Source organism: Melanostigma gelatinosum (assembly GCF_949748355.1).
Source record: "Melanostigma gelatinosum genome assembly, chromosome: 12".
Lineage (NCBI taxonomy): Eukaryota > Metazoa > Chordata > Actinopteri > Perciformes > Zoarcidae > Melanostigma > Melanostigma gelatinosum.
Window position 1 is genome coordinate 19720652 of NC_136645.1, and position 18328 is coordinate 19738979.

At 46.5% G+C, this 18328-nt stretch overlaps 1 protein-coding gene across 4 annotated transcripts in view; it reads right to left on the reverse strand.

Annotated features, from left to right (window-relative positions):
• The window catches only part of ate1 (arginyltransferase 1), a 48337-nt gene that overhangs the window by 972 nt on the left and 29037 nt on the right, over window positions 1-18328 (reverse strand). For all 4 annotated transcript variants that reach the window (XM_079279669.1, XM_079279668.1, XM_079279667.1 and 1 more), the window contains one exon: window positions 6712-6832. In XM_079279669.1, coding sequence (XP_079135795.1) covers window positions 6712-6832 — 121 coding nt within the window. The remainder of the gene's footprint in view (window positions 1-6711; window positions 6833-18328) is intronic.

Consider the following 18328-nt stretch of genomic DNA (forward strand, 5'->3'; position numbering starts at 1 on the left):
GTTAGTTGGCCTTGTTTACGGGGCCTTGCTCCCCTGCTGCCTTGCCAAACTCTGCATTTCATGAGGTCATGACTGCCAGCTCCCATCAGACCAGTGAAAACACTGCTAATCTCTACACTCTGCGTGTTCAGCAGCTACAAATGGTCCTCTGGAGAGTCAGATGGAAAACTAAAAAAAAAGAAAAAGGGGGGGGGTAAAAACCAGATGACCCTCTTCTCTGCCACTAAAACAGCTGCCTCCAGGAGTGCGAGGTTGAGCCAAGCAGCTGGTGGCAAGACGACACGCAAGGGAGCGTCACAGCAGGCGGCATCAACTGAGCCAACGTAACCCAGGTATACCGCACATAATGTGTGAATGCACGGGGGTCTTCAAATCCATCATGAGCTCTAATCATCTTCCACTCCAGTCAGAATTGAGGAGTCCTTCATTTGCATTCACCGGCAGTTCAAGTCCCTCTAATTGCCCTCTGAAAATCCCCTCATCTCTTCGCGAAGCCCCTCAGCTCGTCTTCTCCGAGCATTCTGCCGTTACAACAATTTTTAATTCATACCGTGCCTTCTGAAATGTACACCCCCCCCCCCCCCTTAGAAACTCTACAGTACTTCATTCCACCAGTCTGTCCTGTCTGGAGCAATCCTGGTCTGGCCTTGCTAAGAGGAAGCAGATGAAAATGAACTTCAGGCCACGGCGTGGAGTGGAATAGCTTGCCAGGCCCATGGCGACACATCAGTCAAACAGGAGCGAGTTAGATTTGGTATTAATAGAGCTCAGAGGCCTCCCACCCGCCACTACCACTCCCCATGACAACACCCATGTGGCTCACAGCTGAGCACCCAGGTGGTGCGAGTGAGCCGAGGCGCACATATTTCTGCCTAATTCCTAAAAAATTCGCCACAGGTCTGCTAAATCCCACCTGATCACCTCATAAACTGGGAAAACAAAACAAAGAGGAACGCTGCTAAACGGTGATGTAATGCCACAAACAAGTCTTTTCTCTCGTGCCAGATGTTAAAAGGGATCCTCCGGTGTCAGAGGCACTCCGGCTGAACCGCGAGTACTCGGAGGGCTGGGTGTGATCAGAAACTTGTTAAAAGCAACATGAGCCAACCGACTTTGTTGCAGATGAAATGCACTTTGAGATCTCACAAATGAGAGATTTCAAACAGTCACGTGTGTCGGTGGACAGACCGTGAGTGAATATCCCAACTGTTCATCTTAGCACCGACGCTAACTGACAATCGAGCCAGAGGACAGACGAGTGCTCGTTATAGACACAAAGCCCTGAGGCTCTTTTAGCTCTCCCCCCCACTCTCCATCGACATTTTCATATTTCAACTTTTACTTTCACAGTTCCCTGTGGATTCACATTTTATTTATTGGCCTCATTTCCCTGCTCAGTAATGCCCTAACCACTGTGTCTTTCCCCTTCTCCAGAAACTGCTGAGTCACATAATTGAGGAATGCTTGATATAAACTTTTAAACTAAGGAGATCAGCAGTACGTGAAGCTTCGCCATGAGGGGGAGAAATGGGTTCGAAAAAGATGTAAACATGTTGTGTAACTTCCACATGACCGTGATTTTGGTCCATGAAGAATTAATGGGTTCCTGATGGGATGAAAGTCAAAAGTATTTAAATGTTCGATGCTTCCTAAATGACTTAAGCTGCCCTTGGCATTGTCTCTGTACGCGCTATGTGCCTCCTCCTTTTCTTTATCCGTGAGACAGCCCACTTGCGCAACATTTGCTTCCTCAAATGCACCACTGTCCCCCTGTGAAGATATGAAGTAGTGAACATATCACAGAGTTAAACAGAGAGCAGCATGCAGCTTTCAGACGGTCTATTAACCTCAACAGTAACACAGAGCATCGGCCCCATCTCTCCTTCTCTCTTACTCAAGGCAAACCAAACATCCGCTCCTCACGTAAACATCTTTCATTGCTTCTTCACTCCGTCCATCCTCCACCAGTGTGCCCCCCCCCCCCCCCCCCCCTCATCTTGAGTGGCTCCAGACCCCGTTCCCGCCAGGCCTACCGGACGTTCAGTGACACGCCGATCTGAGGTCACGGCTCCTCGGAGTCGGGGGTTCAAGGGTCGGGGGGGGGAAGAGGAGTGGTGAGGGTCGGCAAGGGAGTGAGAGGGTCAGAGTCGAGGCTAAGAAGCCTCGACACCTCGGCCACGCTCCTCTCTCTCTCTTGCCATCCATCTCCAGCTTTCAGAACACTTGCTTAACACCGGACGCCGGTCAAAGGCAGGCCATCAGGTTATGACCGTCTCCTATGACCCAATGTTGCAAAATCCAAAAAAACAGAGCTTACGTTTGAAAAGAAAGAGGACTGCACTTTGACCATAAGACCCGGGTTCAAGCCCCTGTGTTGGCACACATCCGTCCAGCTGACCCTGCATCTCTGGAGCCGAACCATGAATTTTGACCTCCTCCGTAAAGAAAGCAACAAGAGAATTCCCCTGGATTTTAAAAGGACATTATCATCATTATTGTTGCTAAAATGAGGGACAGGTTCTTCTGCAGCAGAAACAAAAGCTACCTCCCGCTTTATAACAAGAAACTGGGAGAGGAGTGATATCCGTCTCCCCTCCACTCTGAACATTAGCACGAGTCGGGCTAAGTAGCAGAAAGCCTTCTGAAGAGCAGAGCAAAGTGGCTCCGACAGCGAGACAAGATATGAAAGTGTAAACGGTAAGAGCTGGAAACATGGAGGCAGACGGGGTCATGGGTGGTGGGTGCCGTCAGGCTAGCGCCTTCGTATGAAACCAATAGTCCACTTCAACAGTTCAGATACTTTTCTAAATGCATGGTGTAGTTTGTGTATCGCAGTGCGTAATTGTGTGCGTCTGGTTCAGCGCCTGCCGGACGCACTCGAGGCCCAGGGGGTGACTACTTATGTCACACATTTTTTTGTGTGTTTATCCTGCTGAGCGGGCAATGCCCCTACTTCTTTTTCCCTCAAGCAAACACTAGATTACGAGTGTGTGAGAGATAACGCATATGTGCTGTGTAGACGGTGTGTGTGTGTACTGTATGTACTTTTGCTAGAGCCCTAGGGCCCTCGATGTGTCAGCAACAGGCATGTAATCAATGTGAGCCTGCTTTGGACAGAGTAGTGTAAACGTTGGATGAGCGGTCTTTACACACCTCATTAAGACTGTAGCTCTGTAACCTGGTCACCCGGGTTCACAATCTGAACGCACACCCAGCTACCCAAATTCTTTTTCACCCCTGGGTGAGGTTTGGAGTTCGAGGCAAGCCTTAGTTGGGGACTTCGCTGACAGTTTGAAAACTGAAATTTCTTAAACAAAATTGTATTTATTTTTAGATCAAGAACCTTTGTTCTCAGGTTCTCAAGTTCAAGTATTCCAAGTTGATTCATCAGTCTGTGTGTGGACATGACTGCAGATTGTACTGAAAGTGTAATTGTTATTTTGGGCTCGACAAAAAGACAACATGCATTCAACCAACTACTACAAGACTTCAAGGAGGAGAAGATACTTCAGAGCATCTTAAAGAGTCTTTTGATCTGCTAAAAACATGCTCTGACTTGTGGTGTGAATTCTATGAAAATATGTATATTCCTACAATCCTAACCCTCATCTCTACCGAGCTTTGTAATTTACTTTGCACATTTATTTGATGCATCGCAAACTTATCTTAACTCTGTTCATAGGGTTATGGATACAAATTTCAGGAGCTGTATTTGACAACCAGCCTAAATGTGGGCGAGATAAATGACACATTGTGTTGAACGTTTGTTGTAAATCAACAGAAAGACAAAGATAAGTGTGACACTCTTATTTCATGAAAGCATTACAAAAAAGCAGTACAAAATATGAGTATCACAACACACTAAAACAGCTATAGGGCAAGGCACCGCTGTAGAATATGTAAAATAAATATAAATAAATATAATAAATAAATATATTAATCATGAGACGCTAAGAAAACATTAAAATTGCAATTAAAATACAATGAAGACAAGCAAAGCGAGAAAAATGTGCAAATAAATAGCCGTAGATTAGAGAGAAATTGGATTTTTAAAAGCAATAACAATAAGCAAAAGCAAGCAAATAAATAGTCACAGATAAAACACAAGTTATTCATCTAATTTATTGGAAAGCAGCAGTAAACATTTGTCTTTTAAGCCCTGATTTAAAAGTAGCTGGCAGACCTCAGGTACTGAGTTGGCGTGTTCCTCAGGTGGGGAGCGTAGAAACTAGAAGCTGCTGCACCTCCCTTAGTTTTGAATCAGGTAACACTCAGTAAAGCCCCCACACATCACAATCAGAGATGTGTTTAGGCCCAGAGACCATTTGGTGACAGGATTCTGCATCTCAGGAAGTCAACGCAGTGATTCAAGGACCGGTGTAGTGTGCTGCCCTCGCTTTGTGTTCGTGAGGTCTCATCTGCACAAGCTGCAGCTGATTTTATTTTTTTACTAAGACCTGTAAAGACACATTACAATAGTCTAGCCTGCTGAAGACAACAAAATGTACACGTTTTTCTCCTTTAATCCTTTAATTTAAAGCGATGTGGTCTTTATTAAGGCCACAAAGAAGCCACTCATTGATATATTGTCAATTAGGAGTGGGCCACAGGCCTACACAGCGTACCATGCTGCTAGCCTGACGATGACACTGCAGACTGACCACTGGGTGTATTTATGGAGACGACAGAACCCGTCACACAAGCACGGCAGTCTGGCACCACGCAGCTTGGCAACAGACCTGAGAGCGAACCATCAAGACAGCTAGCACTGAAGTTTAACGAGACTGCTTTTCGGACAGCCAGGGCCTTCAATAACAAAAATGTCGGGACTCGTCCAAGATCATCAGTCCACGATGGAGGCACCGCAAGAGCCACTGACACACAAACACTCTGGCCACAGTGAAAACGGCGAACTCTCAAACTGCCACCTGGTCCTCAGTCATTTGTGCCCACTCTGGGATTAGCGGTATGACTGAGAAGAAAATGTCAGATCTATTTCTGAAAGTGGCATCAATGCCACAGACTGTATAACAGGAAACATCAGCCATTGGTTTGAGTTCTTAATTGTGGCTGTGCCGTCTTGTTTTGATACCAGAGGATGCATCCAAGTACAACCGAATGCCAAATAAGACCTTTTTAAAACGACCAAAACCGTTACAATTAACTTTCAAGAACTGAAAACAAACTGTGAAAGGGTTAGAGTTGCAAGACGACAACACGGACAACTCCAAGGCCGGACAACGCCATGGCAGCCCATCCTAAAGCATAGGGGGGGTTCATCATCGAGTTTACCATGAATGGGACCCTATGGATCATGCTGTTTTGAAGAAGACTTGAAACGAGCGATTGAGACCATAAACTCACGTTTAACAATGTCTACTGAGGTAATGAATCAAGTGAGAAGTAGTCATTTTCTCATAGACTTCTATACAATCAGAGTTGCCCCCTGTTGGCCAGTAGAGAGAATGCAAGTTCAAGGCACCTCAGCATTGGCGTCACTCTTCAGATCCAGAGGTTGCCTCCTGATCAGTGCCAGAGAGCTTCTTTGAAGTTCATCATTTGTGTTGGTCTCTGCATGGCACGAGTCCAGGTATGACCTCACCACAGCAAACTCTTGAGCCGCCTTTCTCCAGAATCACATATCCTTCTTCCTCCTCCACCTCCCTGTCAATCTGTCTCTCATTGTTTTGTACTTCTCTCTCTTCTAGTGCCAGCACACAACCGCCAGCCTGCCTCCCTTTCACTTCAAATCTCTATAAAATCATTTCCATCACGTCTCCCCAGTTTCTCTTTCCATCTGTTCTTCTATTACTCCACCTCTTACTCTTCATATATCAATCCTAGTCTACTTGACATCTCCCATTACGGTCTATCAGTGGCTCTTTCCTGTTTGGTGATGCAGATTAATGAGAAAGAGTAAGCAGGAGATGGCACAATCAACCGCTCGGGTTGAAACACTTGCAATAACCATATTATGTATGTGCTTACGTTACCAACAACCTCCAGTCATCTCCTGTTATACAGTATCTGTACAGTAAAATGTATTTAACTTCTTCATTCCGAGGCTGAGCAGTGCCCTACACTGGACCATGTCGGTCTACATGAGGTGGGAGTCTTTCTGCTCCGCATGCAGAGCCATAACATGCAAACAATTTCAGTTACATGTGCAAGAGCACAGAAATGCAAAGTCCATACAGCAGAGTTAGCAGAGACTGATTAAAGGAGTAATAAAGGAGATACAAAAAATGTATAAGTCTCTCTATCCATGCATCTCTGCAAAAACAAATCATCATTCAAACCTTTCCTCTCAGACTCTGTTAAAAACTCTCCCTGGTCCCCATATCACAGCTCGCCAGTCCAGGCGATGGGCGTCTGCCAGTCTACCTTCTGCATGTGGTTTGTTAGAGCAAAGATCACTATTCATCTAATGGCAACATGGTCCTTCCATAATGACTCCGCTGGCTCTGCTCTGGCCATGCTGAAGGATCATGGTGGAGCGAGGACTGTGGGAGCCGTGTTCAATGGTGCCTCGGAGCAAGCCCACAGATTTCAATACAGCACCACCGTGAAACTGGATCAGATGTCAACACAAGGTTCATGGGTTCATTCAGGAAGAACTGGAGGATTCTAAGACGGAGCTCAAAGTGGCAGGTCAGTGATTTTCAGACGTTAAATGAATAACGGTAACGGTAGAGTGTTACATAGTTGTACCTGCATCGGGATCCTGGTTGAATCGAGCATAGCGGGTGTTCTCCAACTGGAGTACGCATTGCTCTATTGGTACCCAGGCAAAGGTTTCTGGGCACAGGAGGTCTGAAGGCCGGTACTGCCCCTGGGGATACAAAAGGGACAGAGTGAGGGAGAAAGAGGGTTAGGCCTCCTGCTTGAAAATCGATTAGTTATGAACTGTTTTGTCCGGGGAAAATGCCAAACTCTTGCTTTTAACTAATTTCCTTCATTATTTTATATTGCCATAAATTCCTTAATATCGTTTGTTGGACACAACAAACTAATTAAATCCATAATTTTCATTTTGTTGACGATATTCTAACATTTCATAGACTAATTAATACACAAAATGGATAAATCAATATTAAAACAATCATTTACACTAATTGACACTACTAGGGCTGTTCCTCCTGAGAAGATTTATCGGCCATTTTGGCCTTACAGTCGACTAAGATACATTTTGTCAATTAGTTTTTCTTTATGCTTTAATCACGCTGAATCTCGTGCCAAGCATATCTCTGGTAAACACAATATGTAAAGTGGTGCTTTTGTGTGGAAAATAGATTTAATCAACAACAATCGTATGAGGGTTAGTCGGCTAAGAATCTCTTTGGTCGAGGACAGCCCTACACACTATACGCTTGTGACCTTTCAGGGTTAAAGGTTTGACAAGTTGTAAACTGACCTCAGGGTCAGGATCAGGGGTGAGACCTGGATCAAGCTCTGCTCTGTTTAAGTTCTTTGTTTGAGTCTCCGTGTCAGGAGTGTTATGTTGTCTGCAAGGCTGAGCAGGAAATGTAAACACACCAGCATATTGTAATGTGTGCTTGTGAAATGGGCACAAGTCCGTATTTGACCTAACATTTTGGATGGAAAGTAAACCAAGCTGAACAAAAACAGCTGCAGGGCACAGAGGAAAAAAAAAAAAAAAAAAGTGAAGCGGTTGAATGAACAGAAGAGAGGAGACTCCATTATCAGAGACCTGTGTTCCATCACACGCCACCAAACAAACACAAACGGCTGAGATAGCTCTGTATACATGCAGGCGCCTGCAACAAGCCCAACGATAGTATTTGTTTTTTTAGAGACAATAAACTGGAGGGCGAAGACTCCAACATTTCACGAACACACGGTTTCATACACAGCTGAGGTCAAAAAGTGCAGGACGAGAGAGAGAGAGAAAAAAAATGCAGATGTCATTACGAACTCAAAATAAGCAAGACAAAGGAAATACCATCCGTGGCGCTCTGACCACGACCCATCCGTCACGGGGCCTTTATGGAAAATATGCTGCTTGTTTTCACATGAGACATGAGACGCCATGAGAGTGAACTACGCTGCTTTACAGCACTGAGAAATGGAAAACAGTAGAGACACAGTCAAGCTCATCTTCAGCAACCTTTCTGCTGCGCGCCATAACTAAGCGAAGGGGTGCAGGGAGAAACGCCAAAATGTATTACTAAATTCATACAATCATGCAGGACAAAACTGATGTACAGGCTGTGCTGTGGGGTGGGGGGGGGGGCATGTCAGACGGAAGCAGAAGACACCAACGCGCTTTAAGTGCCTCCGCCAACAGATGGATGGCGGTGGAATGCTATGTATCTGTAGCAGCGATGGACACACATTGAACGAATGCTCTCCGTGTCCCGACAACCTACAGCCTTCTACAACTGTCAGCGCAGTCAGCTCGACACTTGCACACTCTGCCACACCTCTATAGGCTCCTTCAACACAGAAAGCACACACACACCTGCTCAGCAGTAGAGACACAGTGAGGCACGCATACTTTACCGCGATAGGACTCGGCACACCCGACATCGCGCTTCAACCCGACCCGGGTGCGTATAGGGACGGTGGAAGGGAGACAGCAGAAACAAGAGGTGCGAACGGAGTAGCTAGTCTTTAGACAGAAAGCGTAAGCGAGATAGGAGAAGAATGAAAACAAGCTAGGACAGACCTTTGGGAATGCCACTAGTCCATGAAGAAAAGCAGTCTTTGTGTTTTTGTGTTGCACTTTATTTCTTTTGTAAATGCACACCGATACAAAGTGGATTCCTGATTTCTGAAGGCCTCTGTTCTGTGTTTACAGTCCAAAATAATATTTCCAGTCCTTTGTTGTGACGCGTCAACAGAAAGAGAGGTCTACCTGACCACAGAGAGAGCGAGAGAGCGAGAGAGTAAAGTCATGGCACACGTGCAATTCCTCAATTCTCCCCCTGAACAGAGGAAAGGTTGAAGAGAAGGCCAGAGGAGTGTGAGCGGACACATCTATGGTCTGGACAGAGGAGAGAGGAAATAAGAGAGTACCGAAAAGCTTCTGTCAGCTTCTTCTCTTTATTGGACTGAACCTGAAGACTGAGCTTACCACAGACTTTCTTTATGTTCTTCCTTCCCCAGGTTGCCTTGAAGGCCCTGTAATTCACAGCTACCCCTGCAGCTTCCCCTGGCTCTCTTCAGCCCAGTGTTTTCTGCTTCAGCGTCAGCTTGCTCACAACATCCATCGCGTTGTCCAACGGTGACTTAGAACAGAGGACGCAGTAATGGTTTCCTGAAACTTAGATCCTTGAGAGAGAAGACTGATGTGAAGAGTCTAAGAGCCAATCTAATAGCTGGGAGTTAAAACGGCCAATTCCTACAAATCTATGTCTCTGAGTGGGCGTTAGCTTAGCGAGTGTTGTGAAAAAGGACACAGGAAGTGACGGTTTGTGTGCGTGTGCACATGTGTTTTTGAATGTGTCCACAAAATTGAGTTAGCCACACGGCCGATCAACAGGTTGAGGGTTTCCCCAGACGAATATCTTTTTGGCTTGGTCCTCTCTTCAGTGGCTCCGTTCCTCCCTTTCTAAACGCTCAAACCCTCCCCCACGAGCCAATCCGTCACCATCCCTCCAACCTTCCCTCCTTTCTGTGCTCGTATGTTCAGACGGATATGGAGGTGATGCCGATGACCGACAAGCCCTGAAAGGCTCGTTTAGAGAGATGGAAAAGGAGCTGGGGGATGAAAAAAAACAAGTGGAGAAAGAGGGAAACATGTACAAACTTTAGCGGGACAGACTTGGCTGCTGCCGGAGGTGTGAGAAAAGAGAGGAAGATTAGACGGAGACGGGGAGGGACGGGAGTGAAATTCGGTGCAGATGGCTAACGGGATGGTATTTAACGTCACTGAGACGAGGACTGAGGCGAACAGATAGGAGCAGTCTGGGTGCCCAGGACTGAGAGAGGATGTTGGAAGAGGGGGGGCTTGGAAAGAGCCCGACGTGGGGGTAGAGCTAAGCAGACAGAGGGTGGGATGGAGACGAGAGGGAAAACAGACGGATTAGAAAAATAAAGAGCTGCATTCAATCGCCGCCACATAAAACAAAATGGAGACTGTGCGCTTACAAGTCGGAGAATGCACTCAGTCAGTCAGATCTATTGTTGTGCAGTGCGTTTGTCACCGTTCATAGGGAGGCGATCTTCTTCCCGATGAACTGAACTTTAACAAGACAGAGGGGGAAATTACTTAACCTCATTTGAATAGCAAGCTGCCGCCGAGTAAACAATTGCACAACCTCATTCATCAAAAGTAAATAAACACATATCTCCACCAGTTACACAATACTTTGCAGATCTATTATCACTCCGAGCTCCCTCGGTGACACAGCATCACTCATTCTTTTCAGGCCCACACACACACACACACACACACACACACACACACACACACACACACACAGCAGAGGCCCTGCTGTCAGAGGGAACTTTATTACCAACTCAAACGCATAACGGTCACCTTGTTCCTCTTCTTCATTGTGCACCCTCCCCTAATTCTTGCCTTGTTTTCTCACACACCTCAAGATAGGGAGCGATACCTCAGGCCCGTACCTATGATGATTTATATGAAAAGCAATTAATCAGACGCATAAACGGAGTGCCTCGCTGCAGCCAAGGAATCCTCGTGAAAACCTACAGTGCTTTTGCCTCCTTGCTTCCTCCTTGCCTGACTAGGAGTTTGGTGTGTGTAGAGTTGAGACAATTTAATTGATTAATCAGAAAATTAATCAGTTATTTTTGATGAACCATTAATTATTCAATGCCAAATATTTCTCTGGTTTCCGCTTCTCAAATGTGAGGATTTGATGCTTTTCTGTCTTAAATCATTGTAAATTGAATATCTTTGGGTTGTGGTCAGACAATAAAAAAAGCGATTTCAAAAAATCCACTTGGGCTTTGGGAAATATTCTGACATGATGTCATAGACCAAGCAATTAATCATTAAATTGAGAAAATCAATGAGGAGCTAAGGCCAGCAGAATTAATATCACCTTAAAGCGAAATATGGATGTTCAATCAGTGCTGATGGTAAATGTAGTCCACTGACAAGAAATCTATTTCCCAGTGGATGCTGTATTGACCAAGAAAGGTGATAGCTCCTGTTCCAGGATGCATTGTTGTGCTACATTACCCAAGCTCTCTTAGTTTCCTTGGCAGGCCATTAAATGAGCAAATTTGATTGACAAATCTCGCCCCAAAATCGCCCTGCTGGTCTTGGTTGTCCAAGTTTATCTTGGGGATCCTTGAGAGGGTCTCCAGCACAGCTCTGTCCCCGTGAGGAGGAACACTTTCATGGACAGTAACGCACACACGCGGCTCTTTCTCTCGAGGTTGTCGGCGGCGACAGCGTCCAACATAACTCTCGCCGGCTGAAGACGGCTCAATATGCGAGTCAGCCAAAACACTGTATAATGTACACTGTAAATAATCCTCCATACCGATCTCTGCACTGTTGGAAACATAACTAATTTGCAATACAAGCGAATAAAACAAAGACGTTTGACAGCTACCAAAGCTAAAGTAGCACTCTGTAGTTCTTTATCACCTCCAAATACGTCGAATTATGTCACTGGATGAAGGAAGAACAATGGTTTTGCTGATCCGCACCTGCAGGCATTTTGCACACTCCATCCCTAACTCAAGGAAGATAGAGATACGGTTGAACATCTGCGCATTTCCCTTTAAATCACTAAAGTGAAGCTTTATAAATCATTATTCCTACCCTCTGTTCTTGTGATCCTCTTGCGTCTCCCTTTGCTTTCTACTACTTTTATGACATTGTCTTTTTATTATTAGTCCCGATACGAGGGAGATCTCAGACACGATCGCATCCTGCATTGGAAGGAGACTTTTGAGGATGAGATCATTCGTTGCTTCGCAGTTGCACAGCAGTGTCATGGCTCAAAGTGATCCTCTTTCAGCCTCGGTGGAAGAAAGACCAGAAGACAGGAGGTGGACTTGGTGTCCTAGTAAGAGGGTTTCCCTGCCTCCATCTGCGTTACTTTACACCCACATCTGCTGCTGATTTCCTGCTCATATCTCCAGTTGGGTTTCCACCCACCCTACCCCGAGCTGAGGTGTCCCTTTTAATGCGTGTGCACACAAGTCACTGTGCAGAATGTCTAAATGCAGTCTCAATGAGCCTATTTTAGTTAACAGTCTCAGAAAAGCTCAAATCTCTAAGGAAAGAGCATTAAGTTAAACAGTAATCTCCTGGTCAGCTGAACACCCACTTCAGTGTGAGACAGAGCGGCTCCGAGAGTGTGATGCCAGGCTGGTCGCAAAATAGATGAGCTCACGAATGTTAGACCTTGCTCTGTTTGCTCCGGGCAAAAGATATCCAAAAATAACATGCAATACAAGAAACAGCCTGATTTAGATTATAGGCGGTTGAACGCAATGGCGAATGGGATATTAGGTCAGGATTAAACATTTGTCAAGCACTCTCAGCAGAAACATGGACATTTGACCCAAACAGACAAATACGGTCACCGTGTCACATTTGTGGTCTCCTTGCAGTCCGTCATTCAGCTGGTTGTCACTCAGGGCACAGCCTGAACCCGGTGGGTATACAAAGGGGCCTAATGTGACCCGCTGCCGACCAGACCTAACCTATGTTGGCCCGGGCCAGCACTCTGACCCAGGGTCACATTCAACCAATCTTAGTCCAAAAAACAACAATAAACAGAGGCCCTGACCCCTACATCTGTACACTCTCTCAAACATACAGCTGCCACAATACACCCCTTCTATCGCATTAAGACTGTTGAAACGCATACGTTCTGCCCAGACAAGGGGGGGGGGGGGCACGGAAGGGGGGGGGGGGGGCTCTTGCCGCTGATGGACACACGTAAACAGCGCCGCTCACACAAACACACATGCAGCTAGACAAATAACACCAAAAAACGAAGCAGGCTGGACAGACGGACAGCGCCAATGAAAGACATGTCCAAACAAGCCGTGTCTCAGAATAGACCACAGAGACCTACTTTCACCACAGTCTGTGCCTAAATGTACACATACCTTTGTGTGTGGGTGTGTGTGTGTGTGTGTGTGTGTGCATCTACGTTTGGGGAGATTTACGTTAACTGCTGCTGTTTAAACACTCCGGGGCCCACCAAAGGCCTTTTCACCCTGCTCGACACATTACCACCTTCAAATAAAGCATCGAGGCTGGTAAGTCTCCCCCCTCGGGCCCCTAGACAACCCGCACAATCCCCTCTCCACCCACCCCACTCTGTCCCAGCACTCCCTGGCCCGGCTATGCGTCATGGCTTCACGGATGACAGGTTAATGAGAAGAAAATATTTTTACAGGATCACATTTCTACGGAGCCCCCGAGAACCAATGGCAGCGCTTTTATGGGCATCGGCTCACCGACTGGGGCACTTTTATCTCTTTATCTCCTCTGGTCTTTATGGGCAGGCGAGCTGTTACGCCTGTCTGACACAGACCACAGCTTACTGACTTGCAGTCGGAGACGCAGCCCCTAATCTCGGTCTTAAAACCCCACCTTCAAAACTGCTAACTGCCCTCCACCCACACTCTGAAGAAGTGTCCGACTGCATTTATGAGACCGGCTCATTCTGTCCAGTAGTGCTTATCAAAGCTCTGCCTGCATTCCCTTGCCAAAAACGACACCGAGGCATTTCAGACAAAGCGCCGCAGCTGCAGCGGGTTTGAAAATAAATAGTGGTGAAGTTAATGGCAAGGCAAACACCTCAGGCTGGCAGCTGGTGGGCTCTGGATCTCCTCAGCATGACACAGTCTCCAAACTCTCATTTTCGCCCTTGTGACCTTCACACCTTCCCCTCGCTCCTCCCCTTCCTGCCACCAGTACACCCCCCCCCCCGCAACCCAACTTTGTCCTTCCACTCACAGTAAGACTGAATCGTCTGACCTGACCTCTTGAGCTCTACCCCCCTCAGACCCCGTCAGCGCTCCTCCTAGGGAGGCCAAGCAGTGGCTCTGCTGTAGCCTGTTAATGATTTGTTAAAAACACACCCGTGGCAGGACACATGGTTAAAAAAGAGATGAGGCATAAACGAGAAGAGAAATTATCAAAAACTTTAAGAAATGTTTCTGCTGAGAAGTTTCACTGTTGGTGGTCTCCTGTCGAGCTAAATCAAACAGAACCATTTCTGTCAAAAAGGCTCCAATTTAAGGGGGGTGAGGGGGGCTGGACCGCTGTAAAAGAGGTATGCTTTAGCTTATAAATTCCACAGAGAGGGTGAGAATGGGCCGAGTTGGGTTTGATCTTATATCGATGGGCACAGGTTCTCTAAGTCGAGGATTGTTGGAAGGTATTGCTGCTGGCAAAAAGAAAACGTATAAAAACCAACTGAATATCGTTTCATCCGAGGAAAAGAAAGCAGAAAATAAAAGAAAAGACAGAAAAAAATGATTACAGTAAACACACGAGCCCATCAGATTCAACATGGAACGCTGCACTCAGCACAGTAACTTCATACCACCGCAACTTCATACCACCGCTGTGCGAGCTGTCGTGATTTAGTGCATTGTATCATGCAGGTATGAGAAAACGTGATGCCATGTTTTATCTTTGAATGAAATCAGTTGAGAGTTTGTTCACGCTCATCCCTTCTCTCTCCATCAATCTTTCATCCTGACCAGCATGGTGGCTGCTTTCATAAACAGTTGCTGAAAGACGAACGGAAACAAAAAAAGAGGGACAGAAAGAGAAAGGGGGGGGGTAGGTTGGCTGCACTGTGCCTGGACCTGCAGGGCCTGCGAAGCGTAAAACCCACAGGTCCACACCAACACTCATCAAAATCTATCAAAAAAGGGTTAGAAAGTTTACACCGAGAGAAGAAAGGAGAATGGAGGAAAGGAACGCCCTCATAAACAAACCCGACATGTTAAAAAGAGAAGTTGTGTACTGTGCAGAATGGTACGCGGGGGGGGGGGGCCTCCATGTCAAACACCCACCTCTGGATGCCTCAAACTCGATCACTGTCTCCCTTAATCTGCCCAGATGTACAACAAGTGACAAGCAGAATGTGAGGCACACATAACATACTGTCTGAAGCCCCTCGAGTGTAAGTAACACACATGCAGGGTCCTGAGAGGTGCGGCTCGGAGCCTTTCGGCAAGTCACAACCTGCGACTGCGTACCTGGAGAGGAGGCGGGACCGTTTGAAGGAGAGATTCATTACATTAATGTCTACGCTGCAGGTTATCAATGGCACTGCTAATGATTCACTAAGATGAGAATTGTTTTTCCTTTTGGACCAGCTATTCCGGATTTGATTGATTTGAAATTAAATCAGTGAGAAAAAGGAAAGAGTCCTTTTGTATTCATCACTATTCAGCTTCTGTGTGCAGCTCATGTGCATCCTGAGAAAATGAGGTCCTGTGCCTGAGCTGGAGGGAGGCAATTTGTCATGTCTAATTGATGAGAACTAAACTCATGCAGCAGGTGACAGAAAAGCCTGCAGCCACACACTGATGAAGGAAAACATTAGCAGAGCAGCAACTGACTGAAACCGACGTCGAACTCTTTTCATCGGTCGTGTTCCCAGCATACTCTTCCACACAGTGGCCCGACACCTGGATGGATTCATTTCGGGTCCACTGAATTCAAAAGCCAATGTGGTAAACTGCTGGCTGTTGCTAGAGAACTGACCGCCCCTCCGACGGTGTTTGTTGTTTGTGAGCGAGGAGGAGTTGGTTCTGAAAGGGAACGGAGGTGCAGCTGCCGCAAAAAGGACTCTTTTAAAAGTCAGTGAAGTACCGCCGGGAAACGAGTAATCCTTTTCATCTCGCCTCCTTTTCTCGTTTGGCACACATTTTGTCACTCCTTTTTTTTCTCTCTCCATCTGTCCTCTTCCTCCTCCTTTCACTGATTTTGATCTCACTCCTTCTTTCTTCCCCTCTGTGGAAAATGTAATGGTTTCCTGGGCTCAGAACGAGACATTCTTTCACTGTGAACAATAACAACAAGAGTAAGCGCCACTTCATATAACTCCCTCACTAACTGGGTATTCTGTGTGTGTGTGTGTGTGTGTGCGCGCCACACTTGAAAAGTGCTTGATCTGTTAAAACCAGGTACTGCAGATTGGTAAAGCCAAGTGGGTGAGCGCCTCGTTTGTTATCATCAAAATCTGCTTATTCAGTACTTAAAAACAACAGACGTGAACAAGATCTCACACATACACACACACACACCTCTGCAAAGAAATGGCAAATCACTACGACGTGGCACGGATCTTTAACTCCTCGCTCTGTCCAAAATGGATCAAATGAAAGCTAATGAAACTCAGTATGTTTTGTGAGCTGCTGAAGCTGGATGGCGGAGTTATTGGAGGACGAGGGAATACAACATGGTGAGAAAAACCAATGCGAGTTGAAGCGATGGGTCAGGCAGAGCACGTCAAGAACATGAAGCCCAGGCAATGAAAGGAAATACACTGTAGCTGCATCTAGACAGGGTTTTTTTGGCAAAATGTCTTGATGGTGCCAGATTTTTAACGAGCATGCAGTGACAATTTATTTTTCGTTATGGAAGCCCCAAGAAATGTGCATGCACTCAACACAGAGAAATAATCACTCTAAGAGCGGTTCATTCAGATGACTTTTAGCTTCACACAAGAGCAAAGTAAAGAAGAAGAAAAAAAGAGTGGCAGAAGGGCCAAGACCTTTGGTCTCATTTAGCCTCCAACTGCTTCACCTTCTGCTCTCTACAGCTCAACATCAGAGGGCCAAGGAAGGGCCAAGGGACCAGGGACAGGAGCCAGGGGCAGGATGTCACGTCCAACCCTGAACCCAGCAGCCAAAACAGCAAGGCTCTGTGGGACGCTCCGTCCTAGCTTTGAGAACAAAGGTGAGGGACTGACACTGGCCAGGCAGCCCCCTGCTCCTGGCTGGACTCCAAGTCTTCTAGGACCCTTCAAGGCTGCGCTACAGGACCATGTCCAGGCTTTGGCACTGCCGAGACCTTTTAAACCCATCACACATGGAGCTGTTCCCCCGGGCATGCAGAGATGCGACTTGGCAGAAAATGCTTTTTTTCCCCACCAACTCAAAACTCAAGAACACAGATACGAGTCAGTCCACTCTCAAGACTGCAGCCTTACATAGCCCATAGGTCCACAACACACATAAAGCAGGAACAATAACAACAATAACAAAAAACAGCTCAGGTAGAGGTTCCCTTTACTGAACACTTTCACCATGAAAAAGTCTTTCATTATGCTGCTGGTGTCAGTTACAGAAACAATGCACTTCTATTACTCCTCAGGGAATGAGAGCACTGTATGAGAAAACAGATTTTAGACCTTTTTTTTTGTATTCCCAAAAGCTCAGAATTTGGGTGTGAAAAGCACCACCAGTGTGCACTGAAGGCTAAACCGGCAGCCGTGTATTCTACATGTCTCCACATTAGTGTGGACGGATGGGTAGAGGGAGTTCAGCGGTTGAAAGGAGGGTGTGCGTGGGTAAAAAGGAGAGAGGGAGTGGTGTTTGAGGGGTTTGAGTGGTGTCCAGTCAGGTTCAAGTGCTGGTGTTTGGGTCTTTAGAGAGGCAAGCAGCAGGACGGAGGATCCAGAAACCAGAGAACCTCAAACACAATAACAGTGGAGTTTAGGGGCTCCCCCATCTTAGCGGCTTGAACAATTCCACAGTATGCCTGTGCATTAATGAACTACTTGGGCTCATATGCAAATCCGACAATAGAGCGAGACACTGTGCATGTGGTGAGGGTGTGTTGGAGCGCGGCTGTGTTTCTGTGGGAGTGTGGGAGCCCAGAAGGTGGGAACTGGGCAACCTTCTCACCCTTCTCCTGTGTTCCTCCACACGGGTGAAATAGGAAGAAGTGGGGAGGTTTGTGAACGAGGCGCTGCAATGGCAAACACACAAGAACAGATATGGGGGGTTGGGGGAGTAAATACCAGCGCAGGGGGGGGGGGGGGGGGCTAGGTACTGTGGTAACAGCGTGATCAAGATTCAACACACACAGACACGTAAACAGAGCAAACGCACTCACATGCATTCCATACACAGAAAATGGGCAAAGCACTGCGCAAAACCCCAAAACAAGCTGTAAATGGACAAAAAGATGTGGCGCTTTGCCATAATCCCCAACAAGACATCAGTCTCCCATGAACAAGAACAATCTCTGGGAACATCTGAATGAAACGACAGAGAAATGGAGGAATTAGTAGACGGATGAGAGAAATAAGGGATGAATGGTAAATCTTGGCCAAAAGCACTGGACTTGGAAAGGCTGCTTCCTTTCACCGTACTTCTGAGGCTATAGATCTTG